The 20,544-nt window shown below is 48.6% G+C and overlaps 1 protein-coding gene across 1 annotated transcript in view; it reads right to left on the bottom strand.

Annotated features, from left to right (window-relative positions):
* Positions 1-20,544, bottom strand: part of GTF2F2 (general transcription factor IIF subunit 2) — a 984,327-nt gene that overhangs the window by 326,497 nt on the left and 637,286 nt on the right. Inside the window, exon 6 of the mRNA XM_078657309.1 lies at positions 15,905-15,986. Coding sequence (XP_078513435.1) covers positions 15,905-15,986 — 82 coding nt within the window. The remainder of the gene's footprint in view (positions 1-15,904; positions 15,987-20,544) is intronic.

Genomic DNA, 20,544 nt, shown 5'->3' with positions numbered 1-20,544 from the left:
AGGCGCCGCGGAGCCTGTCGGAGGAGAGAGTTTCCTCATGGCCATGAGGAAGCGCTCGATCTCCTCCGGCGTCGCGTCTTGCCCAGGGACCGGAGGGTGTGGAGCTGGACGCGGGGCCCGCGACTTTGACGGAGCCGCGTGGGTGGTGTCACCCGAACCCCCGGCCGCATCGCGCGAGCGTCAGGGGGAGTCCGCAGAGCGATGACGCCTCTTGGACTTCTTGTGCTTCTTACCTGACGACGACTTCGACCCGGAGGAGTGCGGCCTACTCTCGGAACTGTGGTGGCTCTGAGCCCGCGTCCTGTCCCTCGACCTCCCGTGGGACCGAGACCTCTCGCGGCGCGGGACCGACTGCTGGAGTTCGAGTCGCCTGCGGGACCGCTCCCGCCTGGCTTTCGAAGAGAGGGCCCGGCAGTCGGAGCAGGCCTTGTCGTCGTGGTCGACGCCTAGACAAGTTAGGCACAGGTGGTGAGGATCCGTGGCCGACATCGTGCGGTCGCAATCCTCGCAGTGCTTAAAGCCAGGCATCCCTACGGCACCGATCGGAGTCCTAAGACTTCGAGAAATGATCAAAAGTGATCCAAAAAGTTAGTCAAAAATTGACTAAGGGTTACTGCTTTTTCCAGATCTGCGCTTGCTGGCGCGGAAAAAAGAAGAACTGACGTCAGCACGCGGAGGCGGCGTCTAAGTACTCCGACGACGTCATCATGGCGCCCACAACGCCGACGACGGACACGGAGCCGCAGATGTCGCCTACCGACGCGCAAGGGTACTGCTACGCAAAAGTTTCCGGATCCAGTCTGACGCCTGGGGATATTCTAAGGTAAGGAATCTAATACTAACGTGTCTCTTTCAGATATTTTATATTTTGGCCGGTGGAGAATACTTCAATCTCAGGGACCCTCGAATGGTGGAAGGGAGTGGACCTTCTGAGGGGAGAACCCACTCATTGACTTTTTGCTGTATCCTGCTGAGCAGCTTTGCAAAACAGTTGTCCACTCACGGAAGGAACTGTGCTAGGTGGTGTATATGATGGTGAAGTGTGCAATGCCATATGCTTTGCGCTAGTGCTGATAGTTGAGGTGAATGTATGCGCCTTGCTTTTGGATATAATAAATGGTGGTCAGGTTGTCTGCCTTTATCAGGAATACCTTGTGCTGAACCTGCTGGACAAAGCTTTGAGAGCTAGCTGGATGCCAAGGGGCTCGAGGTAATTGATGTGGTAGATGATTTGTTGTGGTGATTGCATAGCCTGAACAGTCAGTTGTTGAAGATGCACTCCCCATCGTGAGAGTTCACCTACGAAACAAGGTTGTTTAGGTAAGCCCTGCAACAGATTACTGCTTTTTAACCACTGCAGAAAGTGATGGGTATTGGCCTGTATCAACACTAGATCCTCCCAGTGACCTTCTGCTTGTGGCCGTTGTGCTGATAGACATTGTTGGAGTGGATGCATGTGAAGTCTGGCTTCAGGAACTAAGGCTATGCATGAGATCATCATTTTGAGACAGTGCATATTTGTTCCGACTGTTAGTTAATTGACTCTTTGTCTGAAAAAGAGGCAGTATCTACTGGAATGTTAGCATTCGTGCCTGGGTGGGGGATAACCCTTGCCGATGGGGGATAACCCTTGCCGATGACTGTATGGAGTGTATGGTCCCCAGAAAGGGCTGGATCTAAAGGAGACAAAGGTGTGAATGGACGGTATTTATAGTGAAGCCCAAATTGTGGAGCAGGAATATAGTGGCTTTGATGTAAGCAAGACACTGTTTGCTTGCACTCTTGACCTGCAAATTGCCTAAGTAGGGGAATATGTGAATGCCACACCTTCTGAGATGGGCGGCAACAACAGCAAGATATTCTGTAAATACTCTAGGAGCAGTGGTGACGCTCAATGGCAACACTTTGAACTTATAATGTTGGCTACTTACCACAAACTGTAGGTAGCAGCATTGATTTGGATGCAGTAGGTGTCTTTCAGATCAAGTGCAGTCATGAAGTTCCCTTGCTGCAGAAGAGGGTTGACATCCTGCAGAGTGACCATGTGTATATGTTCTGAGAGGATGTACTTGTTGAGGGGGCCGAGGTTAAGTATGGGTCGTAGGGACCCATTTTTGGGGGGGATTAGAAAGTAAATATAGTGAGTACACACCCTTGCTGTGATGCTGCAGTGGCACTAATTCTATTGCCCCTTTCAGAATGAGTGTCTAAACCTCTTCCTGAAGAAGGCACTGGTGTTCTGCAGAGAGGGCGTGTCTGTGGGATGGAATGTTTGGCAGTGTTGTCTTGCGCTCCAGGCAATAGCTGTGCTCTATGATGGAGAGAACCCATTGGTCTGAGGTCATCTCTTTCCAAAGAGGAAGAAATTCTACAGTCTAACCAGACAGGTGTGGTGTGAATGGGTGGGTGGGGGGATAGCAGAAAAAAAGTCACTTCTTGGAGAAGGTGGCTCCTTTAGCAGAGCTTCCCTTGCCCCTACCTCTGGTGTTATTACCTCTGTGGCTTCCTCTAGAATACCCGTGTTAACTGCTGGTGGTATTGTTTTTTATTTAAAAAATCTTTTTTATTGGAATTTAGAATCCACAAAAGCATAATTGGCAAGTCACAGTTAATTTTCCGCACTACCAGGCGCCCCCCACCCCCCCACCCCCATCCACATCAACAGCATCACAAACAGCAGTTCAGTAGTATCCATTCTCCACCCACGAACACAAAGTTGCCACATGCCCTCATCTTCCAGGGAGACTTCGTAAGTCCCAGGCTCAGAACCAACAGGCTATTAATAGGAGGTGGAGTCCAATCAGCATGGTTATTAGTGTGTCAGTCAGTCCCCAAGCCCCCATCAAAACCATGATAGTTCCTCCATTTCCCCCATTGCTTGCGAAACTTTCGAGGACAACCCCTGGCTTTGTAAGTCACTCTCTCAGCCGCCATGTACAAATCCATCCCCCTCCTCCAGTCTCCCACTTGGGGGGGTGACGGTGCTCCCCACTCTCGTGCCAGATCGCTCTTTTCCACCACTAGGGCCAGTAAAGCAAACATCTAGTGTAGACGGCTCAGATCCACTTCAGTAGTTATTTACAATAATACAAACTTGGGGTCCAGTGGGAGCATCACCTCCAGAATTTTACTCAACTCTCCCAGAATGTGCGTCCAGTAGGTGTTAATGATGGGGCAGTCTATTAAGGTGTGAAAGAAGGTTCCCTGCGGGTGCCCGCACCTCAAACAGCATGGATCACTAGCTCTACCCATGCGGTGTATCCTGGCCCTGTCATAGTAGACCCTATGCAGTATTTTATACTGGATAAGACGCAGTCTGGTTTTAATCGCAACCTCTCTATGATGCATCAGGGCCGCTTCCCCGTCTATTGTGTCCATGTTGCCGTCTTGTTCCCAGACTGCCCTCAGTTTCCCCAGCCTGTCCGGTGCATTATTATTCAGGGTTTTATATGTCAGGGACACCAGTTTATCAGGAACATGTTCCTGCAGCAAGCGAACTTCCAATGGGGCATATTCTGGTAATGAGGAGGTGAGCGCCACCTCAGCCTTCCAGGAATGGCTTAACCGCGTATTTGAGAAACTGCGCTGGGGTCAGTCCATACTCCGCCCTCAGGGTCTTATATGTTTTAAGTTCTCTTCTTGCCACTAGGTCCTCCAACGATGAGATCCCAATAGCATCCCACCCGCCAAAGCCAGTGAGTTTATGTAGCTCCCTCAGCCACGTACAGGTCCATATCGGTGTCTGCTTGGTCGGTTTATGTGTCCACCCCATCATCCTCGTTGCCCTGTTCCATACCTCTATAGTAATTTGTGTGGCCGGTAGTAGCCGTCGCTTCCTGACTCCCTCATATAAGTAGTGTAGGCTAGTGCGGCATTCCATGGTGGCCCTTTCCAGCCTATATGTTGGGTGCTTCAGAAAAGGGGGTGGTGATGAACAGAGTGCCTGAATTAAGCAGACCACTCTTACCCAGTCCAAAGATCAGGGCTTGATCCATCACCGTTTTTTAGCTCACTGCACCATCCCAGCTCAGAACTTGGCTATATGCAAATTAGTCTGTTCCTGTCCCAGTGCATGATGGGAACAGGGCAAACCAAACTACCAAGCCAATTCTTATACTGGGAAGGAAACAAGCTTCCGGGGACCAGTTTCTGCCATGAAACTGGTCCCCGGAAGCTTGTTTCCTTCCCAGTATAAGAATTGGCTTGGTAGTTTGGTTTGCCCTGTTCCCATCATGCACTGGGACAGGAACAGACTAATTTGCATATAGCCAAGTTCTGAGCTGGGATGGTGCAGTGAGCTAAAAAACGGTGATGGATCAAGCCCTGATCTTTGGACTGGGTAAGAGTGGTCTGCTTAATTCAGGCACTCTGTTCATCACCACCCCCTTTTCTGAATCGTTTTTGGCCACTATAGGTGTGGCAGGGTATACTCAGACATGAGTCCCTTGCTCACTGCTCCATCAGGATTCAAGCAAGCCGGGCCGACGAGGCTGAAATGCCAGAAACCGGTCCGCGGTAGCTTGTATCCTTTCTGGTGAAGAATTGGCTTGGTAGTTTGGTCTGCCCTGTTCCCATGATGCACTGGGCCAGGGACAGACTAATTTGCATATAGCCATGTTCTGAGCTGGGATGGGGCAGTGAGCTAAATAACGGTGATGGATCAAGCCCTGATCTTTGGACTGGGTAAGAGTGGTCTGCTTAATTCAGACACTCTGTTCATCACCACCCCCTTTTCTGAATCGTGTTTGGCCACTATAGGTGTGGCAGGGTATACTCAGACATGAGTCCCTTGCTCACTGCTCCATCAGGATTCAAGCAAGCCGGGCCGACGAGGCTGAAATGCCAGAAACCGGTCCCCGGTAGCTTGTATCCTTTCTGGTGAAGAATTGGCTTGGTAGTTTGGTCTGCCCTGTTCCCATGATGCACTGGGCCAGGGACAGACTAATTTGCATATTGCCATGTTCTGAGCTGGGATGGGGCAGTGAGCTAAATAACGGTGATGGATCAAGCCTTGATCTTTGGACTGGGTAAGAGTGGTCTGCTTAATTCAGACACTCTGTTCATCACCACCCCCTTTTCTGAATCGTTTTTGGCCACTATAGGTGTGGCAGGGTATACTCAGACATGAGTCCCTTGCTCACTGCTCCATCAGGATTCAAGCAAGCCGGGCCGACGAGGCTGAAATGCCAGAAACCGGTCCCCGGTAGCTTGTATCCTTTCTGGTGAAGAATTGGCTTGGTAGTTTGGTCTGCCCTGTTCCCATGATGCACTGGGCCAGGGACAGACTAATTTGCATATAGCCATGTTCTGAGCTGGGATGGGGCAGTGAGCTAAATAACGGTGATGGATCAAGCCCTGATCTTTGGACTGGGTAAGAGTGGTCTGCTTAATTCAGACACTCTGTTCATCACCACCCCCTTTTCTGAATCGTTTTTGGCCACTATAGGTGTGGCAGGGTATACTCAGACATGAGTCCCTTGCTCACTGCTCCATCAGGATTCAAGCAAGCCGGGCCGACGAGGCTGAAATGCCAGAAACCGGTCCCCGGTAGCTTGTATCCTTTCTGGTGAAGAATTGGCTTGGTAGTTTGGTCTGCCCTGTTCCCATGATGCACTGGGCCAGGGACAGACTAATTTGCATATAGCCAGGTTCTGAGCTGGGATGGGGCAGTGAGCTAAATAACGGTGATGGATCAAGCCCTGATCTTTGGACTGGGTAAGAGTGGTCTGCTTAATTCAGACACTCTGTTCATCACCACCCCCTTTTCTGAATCGTATATGTTGGGTGCGAGATGTTCGGCCCAATAATATGCCTCCACGTCTGTCAGGGAGATCCCCCATTATATTGATTCCTCTGGAGTATATAGCTAGGGCTATTCTGGGTTGCTTCCCTAACCATAACCAGTTCAGCATTTATTGCTTGGAATGTCTGTCTGGAGAGGGGAAAGTATGCATTCTGCAGGGCATACAGAAAGCGGGGCAACGTGATCATTTTAAACATCACCGCCCGGCCTAAGATCGTAAGGGGGAGGGACTTCCACCGAAGGGCGTCATCCGCAAAGTTACTAATCACTCTCTGGATATTTTTTTGATAGGAAACATGTTTGTCGATAGTCTGGTAAATCCCCAAGTATTTAAACCCTGACTGAGTGACCTGGAGGGCGCCCGGTAGCGGGGGCCATTCTTCCTCCATGCGTGGGCTGTATAGAATCGATTTGTGCGAGTTTATCATGTATCCCGAAAAGGAGCCATACCTATCTAAGAGTTTGAATAGCAAAGGGACCGTGGTCGCCAGTTGTGTCACATATAGGAGAAAATTGTCCGCGTAAAGCGAGAACTTTTCCTCCTGTAGGTCCGTCTGCGATATACGGAAGCCTTGCACCTCTTCCACCTGGCGGATTTCACAGGCTACTATTTCAACCGTGAGGGCGAATAACAACAGGAACAGGGGTCATCCCTGGCCGGTCCCCCTTCGAACAGGAAAGTTGTCAGACAGTACTCTGTTTACTTTAACCCGGGCTCTGGGGTCCGTGTATAAAAGTCCCACCCACTTCCGAAAATTGGGGCCAACCCCGAATTTGATCAGCGTCGCCTCCAAAAAGGGCCAGTGAACAGCGTTAAACGCTTTTTCAGCGTCAAGAGAGAGGAACATATGTGGGTCTTCCCTCTGCTTCACCTCCATAAGCCAATTATGGGTCCGCCAGAGGTTTTGCCTTGTCGCCCTGTCTGTCAGGAATCCCGTCTGGTCCTGATGTACCAGGCCAGAGATCACCTGGCGCTGTCGAAGGTCCAGGACCTTGGCCAGGAGCTTAGCCTCCACATTGAGGAGGGAGATCGGTTTATACGACTCGCAGACGTCAGGGGGCCTGCCCTGTTTATATATAGGCACGATCGTGGCCATTCTCAGGTCCGACGGGAGAGTACTGTCTTGGGTTGCGTCGCTGAAGAGCGCCAGAAGGTGGGGTATCAAGAGGTCAGTTCCTTTCTTAAACAATTCTGTTGGGAGACCATTTGGGCCCGGGGCTTTCCCCGGCCGGAGTCTAGCTATTGCCTCTCTTATTTCTGTGGCCGTTATGTCGGCCTCGAGGGTCTCATTATCGTTGTCTGTCAAGACTGGGGTGTGGATCTCGGCCAGGCAGGCCGTAATTTTGTCCTGGCCATTCAATTCCATGGCCTTATAAAACTCCCGGAAATAGGATGCAAACGCCCGAGCGATCTGGGGGTCTCTTTTCTGCAGCTGTCCCTGTCCATCAATCATGCCATCTACCCACTGGGCATCCCTTTCCCTACGACTCAGCCAAGCCTAGAGCTTTCCGGACTTGCCTCCAACATCGTACAACCTGTGCAGGTTTGCAAGTGCCTGTGCCTTTGCTTCGGTCATAGCCAGGTCCCGCTGAAGCACCTGTGGATCTCTGTCTGTCAGGTGTTGCTGTTCGAGGTCTAGTATTTGGGTTTCCAATGCGCACAGTTCCTCTTGGACTTTCCGCTTCTCCCAAGATACCTTGCTTTGTGCCCTATCGCGGAGCACTGCCTTGTAGGCTTCCCACATTGTATTCCCTGACTGCACGTAGCCCATATTTTCAGCAAAATAGACCTTCGTGTCTGCCCAGAGCCCCTGCATTATCTCAGTGTTTTGCAGATCCAATGTCGTCAGTCTCCAGCCCCTGTCACGAGGTTGTGGCCTCCCTCCCAGTCGGACCAGTAGGGGCGAATGGTCCGAAATACCCCGCACCAGGTAGTCGGCCTCGTCATCAGCCCTAAGAGCGTGCCGGGGGAGGAAGATATAGTCCAGGAAGGAATGTACATTGTGTGCCCCCGAGTAATAGGAATAGCTTCTTACGTCCGAGTGCAACCACCTCCACACGTCGGTCAACCCCAGGGTACCCATAGTACTGGCCAGTGGCGTTGTTGGGGAGCTGTCAACTTGCGACCCTGACCGGTCCAGGGGGGTGGACATAACGTTGTTAAAGTTGCCAGCCATGATGTGTAGCGTATCTGGTGTGTCTAGTAGTACCTCCGCTAACCCGGTTAGCGTCCTGGCCTGTAGTTTCTGGGGGTGACAAATGCAAAAACAACACGTGATGGACAGAATGCAGAACAATGACATACATTTACCCCAGTACAGAGATCTGGGCCTAAATCCATAGTTTTTTTGCTCACCATGCCATTCCAGTTTGAACCCAGCCATATGCAAATCAGTCTTGACCCTGTGCCCCATGGGAACAGTCCAGCCCGAACTGCCAAGCCAGGTCCTCCCTGGACTGGAAACAAGCATCCAAGGACCTGTTTCGGGCTTTCAGCCCTCATCATCCTGGATAGCTTGATTCCAGTGGCATGGAGAGCACGGGACTCACGTCTGAGCATACCCGTCTCACTCGGGGTGACAAATGCAAAAACAAAAGGCGATGGACAGAATGCAGAACAATGTCATACATTCACACCAGTACAGAGATCTGGTCCTAAATCCATCGTTTTTTTGCTCACCATGCCATTCCAGTTTGAACCCAGCCATATGCAAATCAGTCTTGACCCTGTGCCCCATGGGAACAGTCCAGCCCGAACTGCCATGCCAGGTCCTCCCTGGACTGGAAACAAGGATCCAAGGACCGGTTTCGGGCTTTCAGCCCTCATCAGCCTGGATAGCTGGATTCCAGTGGCATGGAGAGCACGGGACTCACGTCTGAGCATACCCGTCCCACTTGGGGTGACAAATGCAAAAACAACAGGTGATGGACAGAATGCAGAACAATGTCATACATTCACACCAGTACAGGGATCTGGCCCTAAATCCATCGTTTTTTTGCTCACCATGCCATTCCAGTTTGAACCCAGCCATATGCAAATCAGTCTTGACCCTGTGCCCCATGGGAACAGTCCAACCCGAACTGCCAAGCCAGGTCCTCCCTGGAGTGGAAACAAGCATCCAAGGACCGGTTTCGGGCTTTCATCCCTCATCAGCCTGGATAGCTTGATTCCAGTGGCATGGCGAGCACAGGACTCACGTCTGAGCATACCTGTCCCACTCGAGGTGACAAATGCAAAAACAACAGGTGATGGATAGAATGCAGAACAATGTCATACATTCACCCCAGTACAGAGATATGGGCCTAAATCCATTGTTTGTTTGCTCACCATGCCATTCCAGTTTGAACTCAGCCATATGCAAATCAGTCTTGACCCTGTGCCCCATGGGATCAGTCCAGCCGGAACTGCCAACCCAGGTCCTCCCTGGACTGGAAACAAGCATCCAAGGACCGGTTTCGGGCTTTCAGCCCTCATCAGCCTGGATAGCTTGATTCCAGTGGCATGGAGAGCACGGGACTCACGTCTGAGCATACCAGCCCCACTCGGGGTGACAAATGCAAAAACAACAGGTGATGGACAGAATGCAGAACAATGTCATACATTCACCCCAGTACAGAGTCCCTTGCTCACTTTGCCACTGGATTCAAGCAAGCCTTGCTGAAGACGGCTGAAATGCAAGAAACCGGTCCTAGGAAGCTTGTTTCCGGGCCAGGGAGGGCATGGCTTGGCAGTTCGGGCTGGACTGTTCCCATGAGGCACAGGGTCAGACTGATTTGCATATGGCCATGTCTGAACTGGGGTGGCAGAGTGGGCTAAAGAACGGTCATGGATTAAACCCAGATCTGTTGACTGGGTGTGAGTGTTTGATTGGTTCAGATGCTCCGTCCATCACCACCCCCTTTTGTACCGCTTTGTAGTTTCTGGGGGGCATATACTAAGGTAACCCGCTACCTCCCCCATGTTCCCGTCACCCCTACAAAGGTCCCTTGCGGATCTATCCAAGTCCGGGTCACGTTAAAGGGGGGGATTTTCCGATCATGATAGCTACCCACCGTGATCCCGATGTATATCCCGCATGAGCTAATACTTTGTAAACTCCTCTTGCTAAGAATCTACATTTCGTTCCCTTAAGATGGGTCTCCTGGAGGCAGACTATGTCTGGGTGCAACCGTTTAATGTGTGCCGTCACCAGCCCTCGTTTAATCTGGTCACCCAGACCATTGACGTTCCAAGTGAGAATCTTACAGGGGCCCATCGCCCATCTACCCCCATGGGCTCCGTGTGTAGCTACAGTGGCCATGTCGTGGTAGTGGTCAGGTGCGTGCCATGGGTGGGCCTGACGACGTGTGTGTGCCTATTAGTGCGGAACTGCGTGCCATATGCCAGTCAAACAAAAAACAGAACACATAACAAAACTCCCATAACCAAAAAAACTGTGTGACCCCCCTCACCCTTCCCACCCCACCCCCCGGCAACATGACGGGAAGCGGACTTTAGGGGAGGCAGAGGTCTGTTGCCCTACCTCGTCCAACTTACTCAACAAGTTCCAACTCCTGTGGGTATCCCAGAACCATCAGGGCAGAGCCCAGAAAAGACGTGAACAAAAGATTCAGCACTGGAAAGGAAGGAGAGAAATGGAAAAGGAGGAATATTAATCAGAAAGATAGGATAGGGATTCGAGAGATAGAGATATAAGGGTAAGGGAATGCGTGTCTAGCCGGCAAGCTCCAGCCGAGTAGTGAACATCATGGTCAGTCCTGCAGGCCCTGCAGGCCCTTATTCAGGAGTTAGAGTCCGGAGGGTCAGGCTGGGATGCCCCGGAGCCGGGCAACGTTGCTCCAGAGCCAAAATCTCAGCTGCCAAGGGGTGCATCGAGGGATCCAACACCTCCACCCCTTCAGAGGAGGACTGACCACTTTCAATGTCTGCATCTCCGTCAACTCCGGTGTCAGTCCGGTGTCACTCAGAGGTGCCGAGCGCTCGCCGTAAGTGTGGAGTTGAGTGATCCACCGGTGCGGCGTCTCCTCCTTCCCGAACCCTTTTGGATATACGGGGTGCATGGGACTGACGTCTGAGCATACCCATCCCACTCGGGGTGACAAATGCAAAACCAACAGTTGATGGACAGAATGCAGAACAATGTCATACATTCACCCCAGTACAGAGATCTGGGCCTAAATCCATCGTTTTTTTGCACACACCACCCCAGTTCAGACATGGCCATATGCAAATCAGCCTTGACCCTGTGCCTCATGGGAACAGTCCAGCCCGAACTGCCAAGCCATGTCTTTCCTGGACTGGAATCAAGCATCCTAGGACCGGTTTCTGGCTATCAGCCGTCTTCAGCCAGGATAGCTTGACTCCAGTGGTGTGGAGAGCATGGGAGTCACGTCTGAGCATACGTCTGTTGTGGGCCACAACATACCCGCAGTCAAGGCAGCACGGGCCGTGGCCGTCACCACATCCGTGAGTTCGCAGTCCCCGAGCTCAAACTTCCCGGCAGGCGTCATATTGGGTCTCCAGCAGCGCTGCCGATCCGGAGCAGATTTCGATCCGGAGGGCTCAGGTACGGCACTGAGGCTCTTCGTTATTGTTGCAGGGCACCCAGGAAGCAGGGTACCGGGGTCTGAGGTGGTCTCCGGGTCCGCAGGGGATCAGAATTGTCGTTGGATAATGCTTTCAGCCGGAGCTCAGCCAAAGCGCGTCCTTTTCCGCCATGCTGCTGGCCACGCCCCTCGCTGGTGGTATGGTTGTTGGCTCTGGCGGGAGAGTGTGTATAAGTGGTCTTCCTGCCTCACCTGTATTGTGATCTAGGAAAGGGCCATCTAGGAGTAGATTTCTGAAGAACACCCATAGCCTTGGCTGGGTCCCTGTCTTTCTTCAGCTTTTCAAGCATCTGGTCTACCTGTGGTCTAAAGAAGTGGTTGCAATCTAACTACAGGCTCAACAGAAACTGCTGTACATGGGACAAGGAGTCAGCATAACATCTGATCAATATGATGGTGTGTTAATTTCCCTGGCTGTGGTGTCTGTCGCCTCTAAAGCACTGCGGACGGTGGCATTCCAAATGGCTTTACCCTCTGTAATCAGTTCTTCTCCACGCTGCCTCTACTCATCACCGACGTGTTTGAGCAGTTGCTCCATCTCATCCTAATGCGTCCTGTCATTTCAGGAGCTCATGGAAACTGAGCTGGCAGTCCTCCAGTGCATGGCTGATTGTATTGGCAATCTTTTGCCTACTGCATCTGGCTTTTTAACCCCTTGTTAGGAGGTAGAGTCCGTCCCCTGTACCCTGTACATTTCCGCGCTGTATGGACTATGAGCGAATCAAAAGGAACATGGCCACAAACAAAGTGAGTCATTGGGTGAGGGCTTACATTTTTAGTCAACACTAGGTGTAATTACCCTAACCAAAACTGAATCTTATCTTTGAAAATGTCGGGCTCAGTCTTAAGAATCCCTTTAAGCCTCAGAAGGAACTGAAGGTTTCATTAGGTTTTCGATCAAGTTTTGATCAGGGTGTTGCTGTCTTCCTTGGGCTACGTGCATAACAGCTTTGTATGTAGCTGCCCTATGTATGACCTCCAGGTATGCAGTAGTGTCAATCGGAGTGAAGACTTGGCTGGGTACACATCAGTGTCTACATAATCATCCTACATGCCCAGGGCCGGACTGGGAACTGAAACCGGCCCTGGCAAAGAGCTCGGCCGGCCCGATGGGGGACGGCACGATGTGCTAGTGGTAAGCTTTGTGACGCTTTTTGCTTTTGTTGCAGGGAGGCGATATTGCAGCTATGCTGCAAAACTGGCCCCTTGTAACGAAAACCACCCCCTACCATGGAGACCCACAGGGGAAACGGTGGGTGCCTGCTACGGCCAGTCTGGCCCTGTGCACGCCCATAGCTCATACCCGATGGCCCTGAAAAATAGTATTGTATATGGAGAGCTAATAGGCGCGAGAGAGGAAGCATAAGAAGAGATCTGCAGGACACAAGAGGGGAAGCAGAAGAAGATATCTTGTCTAGACAGATAAAGGAAATACTCAGATGAGATATTGAACAAAGCAAGAAGTAGGGTAAATAAATGCACTAGGTAAGAAGCTCTATTTAGAGACAATAAGAAAAAGAAAGATGCAAAATTCATTACAATCATTGTCAACAGGACAAGGTAAAATATTTTAAACAAACATTGCTGTCTGAAAATGAGCCTACAATAGGCAAAGATACGACTAGAGACTTCAGGTGACATGCAGAAGGGCACAATGTGAGAGATAGACTAATCAGAAGTGAGGTTAAAGAAGAGAGAAGGAGGTGTGGTTAAAACCCAAAGGAGGCTTCAAAAAATGCAATAAGGAGTAAATATGAAAGATATTGGAACACCATTTAACAGGAAAATACAAACTATGGAAAGTTTGAATTGCAAGACTGAATTTGCAGTCTATATTTGATTTGTTTAAATTTTATTTATTGGCTTTTTTCAGACGAAGAAGTTAACAAACACATATGGTTATATAATGATGCATGGGTGGCTTCACGATTAGTAAAATATAGAACAAAGGCAAGATGTCATAATAAAGTAATAAAAGGTACAAGCAAGTTGGTAATAACATGTAAGAAGGACTCATATACCAGCATAGTGCAAAGAATGCATCAAAACGGCGTAAAGTGTTCGTCTTTGGAGAAATGGTCCATCAGGTTCCCTACGTTTGCAGGAGGTAAGTCCTCAGCGGTTCCCAGCTATCTCACGAAGTGACTGGATCAGTTGCAGCACAGCATAGTGTTCAGCATGCTCATAAGAGAGAGTACCATCTGGTAGCCAATCTCCAGTCTTAGATGGAGAGCCCTCCTTTCAGAAATGGGCCAGGCGTTTTTATTTTCGCAATAGGAGTAATGCACCAGTTAACTTTCTTGTTGACTGTTGGAGATGTTCAATGAACCCAAAAGTACGAGCAATGGGTATACTCTAAAGGGGATTCAACTAGCTCCTGTGATGCGTAGGATTTCCTCCAGTGCATTCTGAACCGTCCGGGTCAACTGAGCATCTTATATATTTTGCAGGTTTCTCTGGGTCTAGTTTATTAAGGTAGTGTGGGGAGAAGTAGAGTCTGTGAATGAATTTGAACTGAAGTAATTTGTGTCTATAATTGATGGAGATTAATTTAATATGACTACAGCAGTAGTTCCATATATCTAAAGACCTTTCTATATTCATGTCTAGGCGCCACTTATCAAGGGCTGTGAGGTCTGTGTGAGGGGAGGTCTTGGTATATAATTTGTATGACATAGACCAAGCCTCGTGCTGGCTGTTGGACCAGTTGAGTAAGTGTGGGTTATTCTAGCCAGATCGACTGGGATGCATGACGTAAAGGCATGAAGTCAAATGCATCTAGTGGTGTAAAGGTCTGATCCCCTCTGAAGTGGTCATGGATTAAAAACTGACCCCTAGAACAGATGTCCCACCTTTGATAGGCCTGCATTTTCCAACCTAAAGGTTTCACTCTTCACCTAGGTGGTGGGCGGGGGTAGGAGAGATTATTCAGGAGCGGGAGTTGCAGTGAATAGGATTTTAGGAGGCCTGCTCAGTTAGTCACACACCATAGTGCCTAAGGCGAACAATGGACCATTTGCATACTATGTACTGGTTTTTTGATGGGTAATGGTTATAACTGTGTGGAGGTTCCCTGTTGATACTTGGTATTTTTCTATGGGGAAATGGGGTACATCACCCATAGGGGCACACCAAAAGGCAATATAGCTTCACTGTGCAGCATAAAAGTATCGTCCCATGTCCGGGACTGCAAACTCCCCCATCCCCCCACCCCCTTGCTCAAAGGGTAACCTTAGTGTCTATGTATTCAAGAGGATTGATTTAATGTCCCCATCTTCACTCATGCAAGTGTCAGGCGGCACCAGAGAGGCCTGTTTGGACCTTGCCCCGGTCTGAGGCATTGGCTCAAAAGGGATTTTACCCTGTCTGAGGTACGATTTCCCCATATTAATGGCGGGGGGAAGTTTTGTAGATGCTGTATATGGCCATGTCGAAACCACTCATCAGATGGAGTTACAGGCCCGCTACCCGGGGGCAAGATTGTCCCATGAAAACGGCAGCACAAATCCCCTCCCAGCGCCCCCAGCATCCAGGCGCAAGCCTCCTGTCTCTCTGATTGACCCACCACCTTGACAATTCCACCGTCAGGTTTATGGGTTCTGGGGTCACATCGGTCACCTTCCCAGGATCTCTGAGTATGTTAGGGGGTTTTGCAGGGAGAATCAGAGTGAGGAGTTAGCTTTTAGTGGCTTGCATGTATCAGTGAACACAGTCCCCAGCGTCAGCTCATCAGTACCTCTGAGCAGCAGAGTAGAGTTGCACAGTATCTGGTGGTTCATTGGGCTACACCACAGTCCACGTCTACAGGGGACCCCCACGCCCCCAGAAGTCACTGTTAGGCTTGGGCAGTGTTGTAGGGATATTCTGACATAGAGCGCTATGTCACCCTCGTCCTGATACAGGGAGCATGGATCTTGGCGAGGGCTCTTTGGCTTCTCCTCTTGGCAATGAGCCCTACTGCACATGGTAGAATATGGGCAATGTTCCTACCTGCGGTCGCGAGCAGCCTCCAGAAGTTTTGTGGGGCACAGCCAGTCACGGGGAGAGTGACGGTAACCCTTCATCACCACCAAAGGTAGCACAGCCCCTACCTCACCGTCACGGCCTCCGGCCGCACGGTGCAGTCACGTAAGTCACGCAGGACAGTGGCAGCCTGGAATGCCTATATGGTTCCCGGGCGAGCGGGAGGCTGGGGCACCGAAAAAGAATATCCGGGGCACCGTTAGCTAGGCTGTATAGCAAAAAGTGTTTCAAAGACTAGCATCCCTTTACATTTTCGAAATAGATTCGAAGGAACTCCAAGGGCTGAATATAGGTGTAGAAAATGCATATGTTATTTTTTATATATATTTATACAGATATTTAATTTCTAGTTTTACACATTATATTATAGATATGGATTTTTTATATTTTTTTTTACACATACACACACAGATGAAAACAGATAAAGACAGACAGACACGCACACACATTGAAAAACAAGTAAACACCAACCTCTTAAGCTTCATATAGCTTTCGCTAGCAGCTGCCCTGCACTCGGCCCGCTGTACAACGATCCCCTCCATAGCAAGCTTATCTTTAAAAAAAAAAACAAAAAAAAACAGACATGTACACAATTAAAAAATGTTTCTTTCACTATTTATGACATTTGAGAAACACAATTAGAATAAATGCCCTAACCCCACTTGTACTATGTAAATAGTTAGAAAGCCTTAAGGCACAAGCTCGTCTGTTGGATCCACACTTGAGGAGGCGTTTCAAGGCGGCACGTTACTTTAACGAAGACAAAAAAGACACGCCTGGAACAATAAGACGACTTAGATATACCCTGCGGCTATTTGGAATACATGCAAAGACAGATTGCGCAAAACAAGATATATACTTTTATCGTTTTCAGTGAATCAACCCATCTTTAGACGCCCTTTATATTCGTGGAGATTTGAAAATTGAAACAGCAAGTTGTTGACTTGCAGAGTCGTATTTCTTTAGTGGAAGGCATACATTTTGTGTTCAAGCCTAACCAGAACAGAATAGTGGAACTACTTTCTCGTATCCCCATAGATGTCGATACAGAAAGCTTTATGTCTTGTGGAGTGAACGATTGTGCTTTCGAGAGGTCCTGAGGAAGGTGGTCACAAACCCACCGAAACGCGTCGATCTTGCGTATTAGATCACACAACCATACGTGATCCCTCCAACACAGATTGTAGTATGAATGTTGTATGTATGATAATGAGTGTATGCATGTACTATAAATGAATATTTAGGTTTCTTTTTCTCTTTGTTTTGTACGATGTCTATTGATGAATTGCTCTAAAGTTTTTAAATGTTGTTTTGTAAATCTGTTTTTCTGTGAAATGAACAAATAATTTAAAGAAATGACAAAAAATGAATAAATATTTTTTTTTTTAAATAGTTACATTTGGAGTCACCTTGTGTATGGAAAATAAGCAGATATAAAAGTGTTTGGTTGAAACTGTAATAGGTCGTGAGGGAAATATTGTATTTTGTTGTTGTTTTCCCCTCTTTCCCTGACCTAGAAAATATTTGTAGAGGGGGTCCCATATTTATGCTAATACAAGACGCTACATACTATTTACTTCATTGAAAAGACATTCTACTCTATTCATTTTCAGTTAAATTGGCGCTCTTTCTTTAATGTGGACTGCCATGACGACGCCCTAAGAACTTCTTTAAATGAAGTTTCTTATGTACCGATAAGCAAGACAAATGTAAACAAAAATTATGAAATGGGATACTTAAAATAAAACATTTTAATATAAGTAAAAAAAGAGGAAATGGAACAAGGTGTTCACTTTATAGCAATCACAATAATGTAGGTCCTATTCCCTCTCCACTCAACATTTGAGAGCACTATCATCCTTCATGGTGATATCAAGAGGTGTCAAGAAACGATGGACAGCACAGCGAAAACTCCATACGAGATTACAAACTTTGTGGTCCTCTTGACTTGGACACTCTGGTTGAATAGCATATCGGAGGTACATGAGCAAGACAAGTCTGCCCGCAATATAGGATCTGTTCTGCAATTCAAGCAGGTCAACATATTTCAGACAGGCACTCCATGCTGCGATGAGCCCTTTGCATCACCACCAAAGTAAGCAAACTGTTCAAAAGCCAAAGCCTGGACCACAGCAAGTGCAACTGTAAAAAGTATAGCAATGCTTGCAGACCTCAAGAGTGGAGTAAAAGATCTTGTGATTCAGTGATTGTCTTGTGAAGCTACGAAGTATGGAGCATATGTCTGTTTTGTATGTGCTGATGCATGCAAACACAAGTGTGAATGTCATTTGAAGCTACTGAGTATGGACCATTGGTTTGGTTTTTATGAGCTGACACATGCAAACACAAGTGTGTGCAAATGCTGTTTGCATGCGTATGCACATTATTTAGGTTTTTAATAATTTTTATTTGTTGTATTAGAAACTAATTCAAAACTTGAATTAGCAATTAGCTACAGTGCAGCCGCGGTGCGTCCATTGGGGGGTAGGGGCGTAGCCCCACTAAGCCTGGTGGACGCACCTGCGGCTGCAGAGAGTGAGAGCACCTACATAAAATGAAGCGCAGCGCAGCAATCGGGGGTTCCGGCCGTGACAGACCCGATGACATAGGGAGTGCGCAGGGGGTGGGGCTGGGTTACACAATAACATCAGTGACAACAGTGACTCTGCTGCGCATGAGGAATTTTGGGCGTAAACTTGTCCGCGCATGCGCGTTAGCCGTCAAGTTCACTGAGAGGGACCGAAGGGGCCAGGGGGTGTGTCTTTAGCTGGGCCCCGTCGTTTGAGAAGGCGCCAGGGCGAGTAGTCTGTGTGCCCCCCTAGCCAATCCTGGCGCTTATGCAGCGCCAAGATTGGCTGGTCCACCGCAGGCAATCCATTATTGGATGCCGCGCGTTGGTGGGTGGCACACTGGGCTCAGGCTCAGCACTTTATCAGTCATGGCCAATCACTGTGACTTCAGCATGTGAAGCCATTCAGTGATTGGCCATGATTCGGGGACATGCAAGCCTGTACTTAAGTTTCTGTAGGGGGCGGGGGCTCCCTCTCTGTCTCGTGCGCGCAGGCCAGCAGGCAGCAGACCGTCACTTGACTTCATCTGACTGCGTTCGTCGTCGTTGTTGACCGTCCGCGTCCGTCACTGACTCGAGTTAGGTAAGTTAGTACTCAGTCTCACTGTCATCATCACAGTCTCAGACTAGAGTATTGGATGCTTTTTTTTTCTGCCATACATTTTTGAAAGCAAAATTCCTCTAAGAAAAGCATACGGTCCCACACAATGTGATAGATAATTCATGGTTTGACCAGCATTGCCATGCCTGAGTACCCTAGATGCCCCTCCCTTAAATTGAACGCTAACCTGAATCTCCTATAACTCGTAAACCTGTCAAAACAACAAACCTGAATAAATTAGACACAAAACAACACTCTTCCAGTACCTGAACACGAGACAATAATTAGACCTTCTTAATACACGACCTGCTGTTTTTGCTTTGCTAAAAGCAGAGAGGAGTTCAAATACTATTCTAAAACGAACTACAATCTAGTGCAGATATTTTCGCTGCGCGCTGCTTATAAATAAATAAATGCAAGATTGTCATGAAGGGAGAGCCGCACCTCGTGCTCGGGCCAAACAAGGCTGTTTTGGGAGTGTGAGTTCAGTTTAGTCACTTTACAAAGATGTCTCCTGCAGCCGTGCTGCCCAGCCATCCCCCTTCTGGGACCGTCACCCACTTCAGACGGTTTCAGTGCCTTGTTGATGTGTCGTGTTAATTGGTGCTTTGTGCCTTTTGTTATTCATTGTGTGCCTTTTGCACCTGCGGCTAGCGCGCCTGAAACACTGCTTTACCTTTCTCCTCTTTGGCGTGAGCAGCCACAGGGCACACCAACAGGCAGTGGATTTTTTGTAACAGGATGTTTTCTTCCTACAATCTTTTGTACTCGGTGTGCAGTGCATTATCAAACATGGATAATGCAGCCGTAATGGCAAGGTGTGACTAAATAACTTCACAGAAGAATTGGGGTTGGATATTTCGTTAATCTTGTTGCAATAACCAAAGGCTGCCAGAGACACTGCGAACATTACTGAAACTTGGTTATTTTTTATATGAGTGAGTGTTACAGACCAACGATGTCCTACCAATGTGTATTATGGTTTATGGATGACGCATACATTTTGGAAATCCATGTGAGTGATTTATCTGTGCGTAGTTGGCTTAATTGCTTTACTTTAACCTGGGTCGGAGATTTAGAGCGAAATTAAGTGATTTGCCCAGAATCACACAGGAAGTTGACTGAGTGAGCCGGCGCCGAGGCCCGAGACACGACGTGGCCGGGTTGTTGCTTAAGTTGTCAGTGAAAGAAATGGTGTGCACTGCAGACTGCTGCTCTAGTGTAGTGCAAAAGAGTTGTGAATTGTACCCCAGTGCTACATAAAGAGGTGGGCGGCTGTGCTACACTCGGGGTGTCCAGTGGTGCTAGAACTGTGTACCACTACTACCTCAACTTGTGAGTCCCCCACTTTTCATTGCAGGCCTACAGTTCTGAATATTGAGGCGGGTGCCCGACATCTTATTACTATATAAAAGTGGGTAGTATTTACTTGATATATTTGAACTTCGTTTAGTACAGCAAAGAGCATGACTTGCCCCCCCACTTCTTCCATTCTGTCACTAGGGGATCCAATAAAACTTATCATTCCACCTAGTAGGTAGTTTTATTCTTTTCCAGCCTATTATTACCCTCTGCACACCCTACACCCACACAGACCGTAAGAGTGGCATAGCTAATTATTCCCTCTAAGTTCCCCGATACATTGACAGGTAGTAGGCTTAATCTACTCCTTAGGAGGGATGCCAGTAGTGGCCCGATAATGAAGCATGCCACCCATTGGGTGGCGATGGCTACCGTCCTTAAACAAGAAGCATCTCCCGTTTTGGTTAACCCTACTGGTGTGATATCCCTCATATGTTTTTGGCAGCCAGTTCTTTTCTGTGATATGTTGACTTACCCGTTGCCAGATTTTGTGCCAAACCAATTATGCTTTCCGTTCCAAAAAAGGTTAAGGGTTGGTGCAATCTGCCAGCGCCTCGGTGAAGGGATCCATGTAGTGTT

This window comes from Lissotriton helveticus, chromosome 8 (assembly GCF_964261635.1).
Source record: "Lissotriton helveticus chromosome 8, aLisHel1.1, whole genome shotgun sequence".
NCBI classification, from domain to species: domain Eukaryota; kingdom Metazoa; phylum Chordata; class Amphibia; order Caudata; family Salamandridae; genus Lissotriton; species Lissotriton helveticus.
Note: the sequence above shows the minus strand (reverse complement) of the source record. Positions and strands in the feature narration are given on the sequence as shown.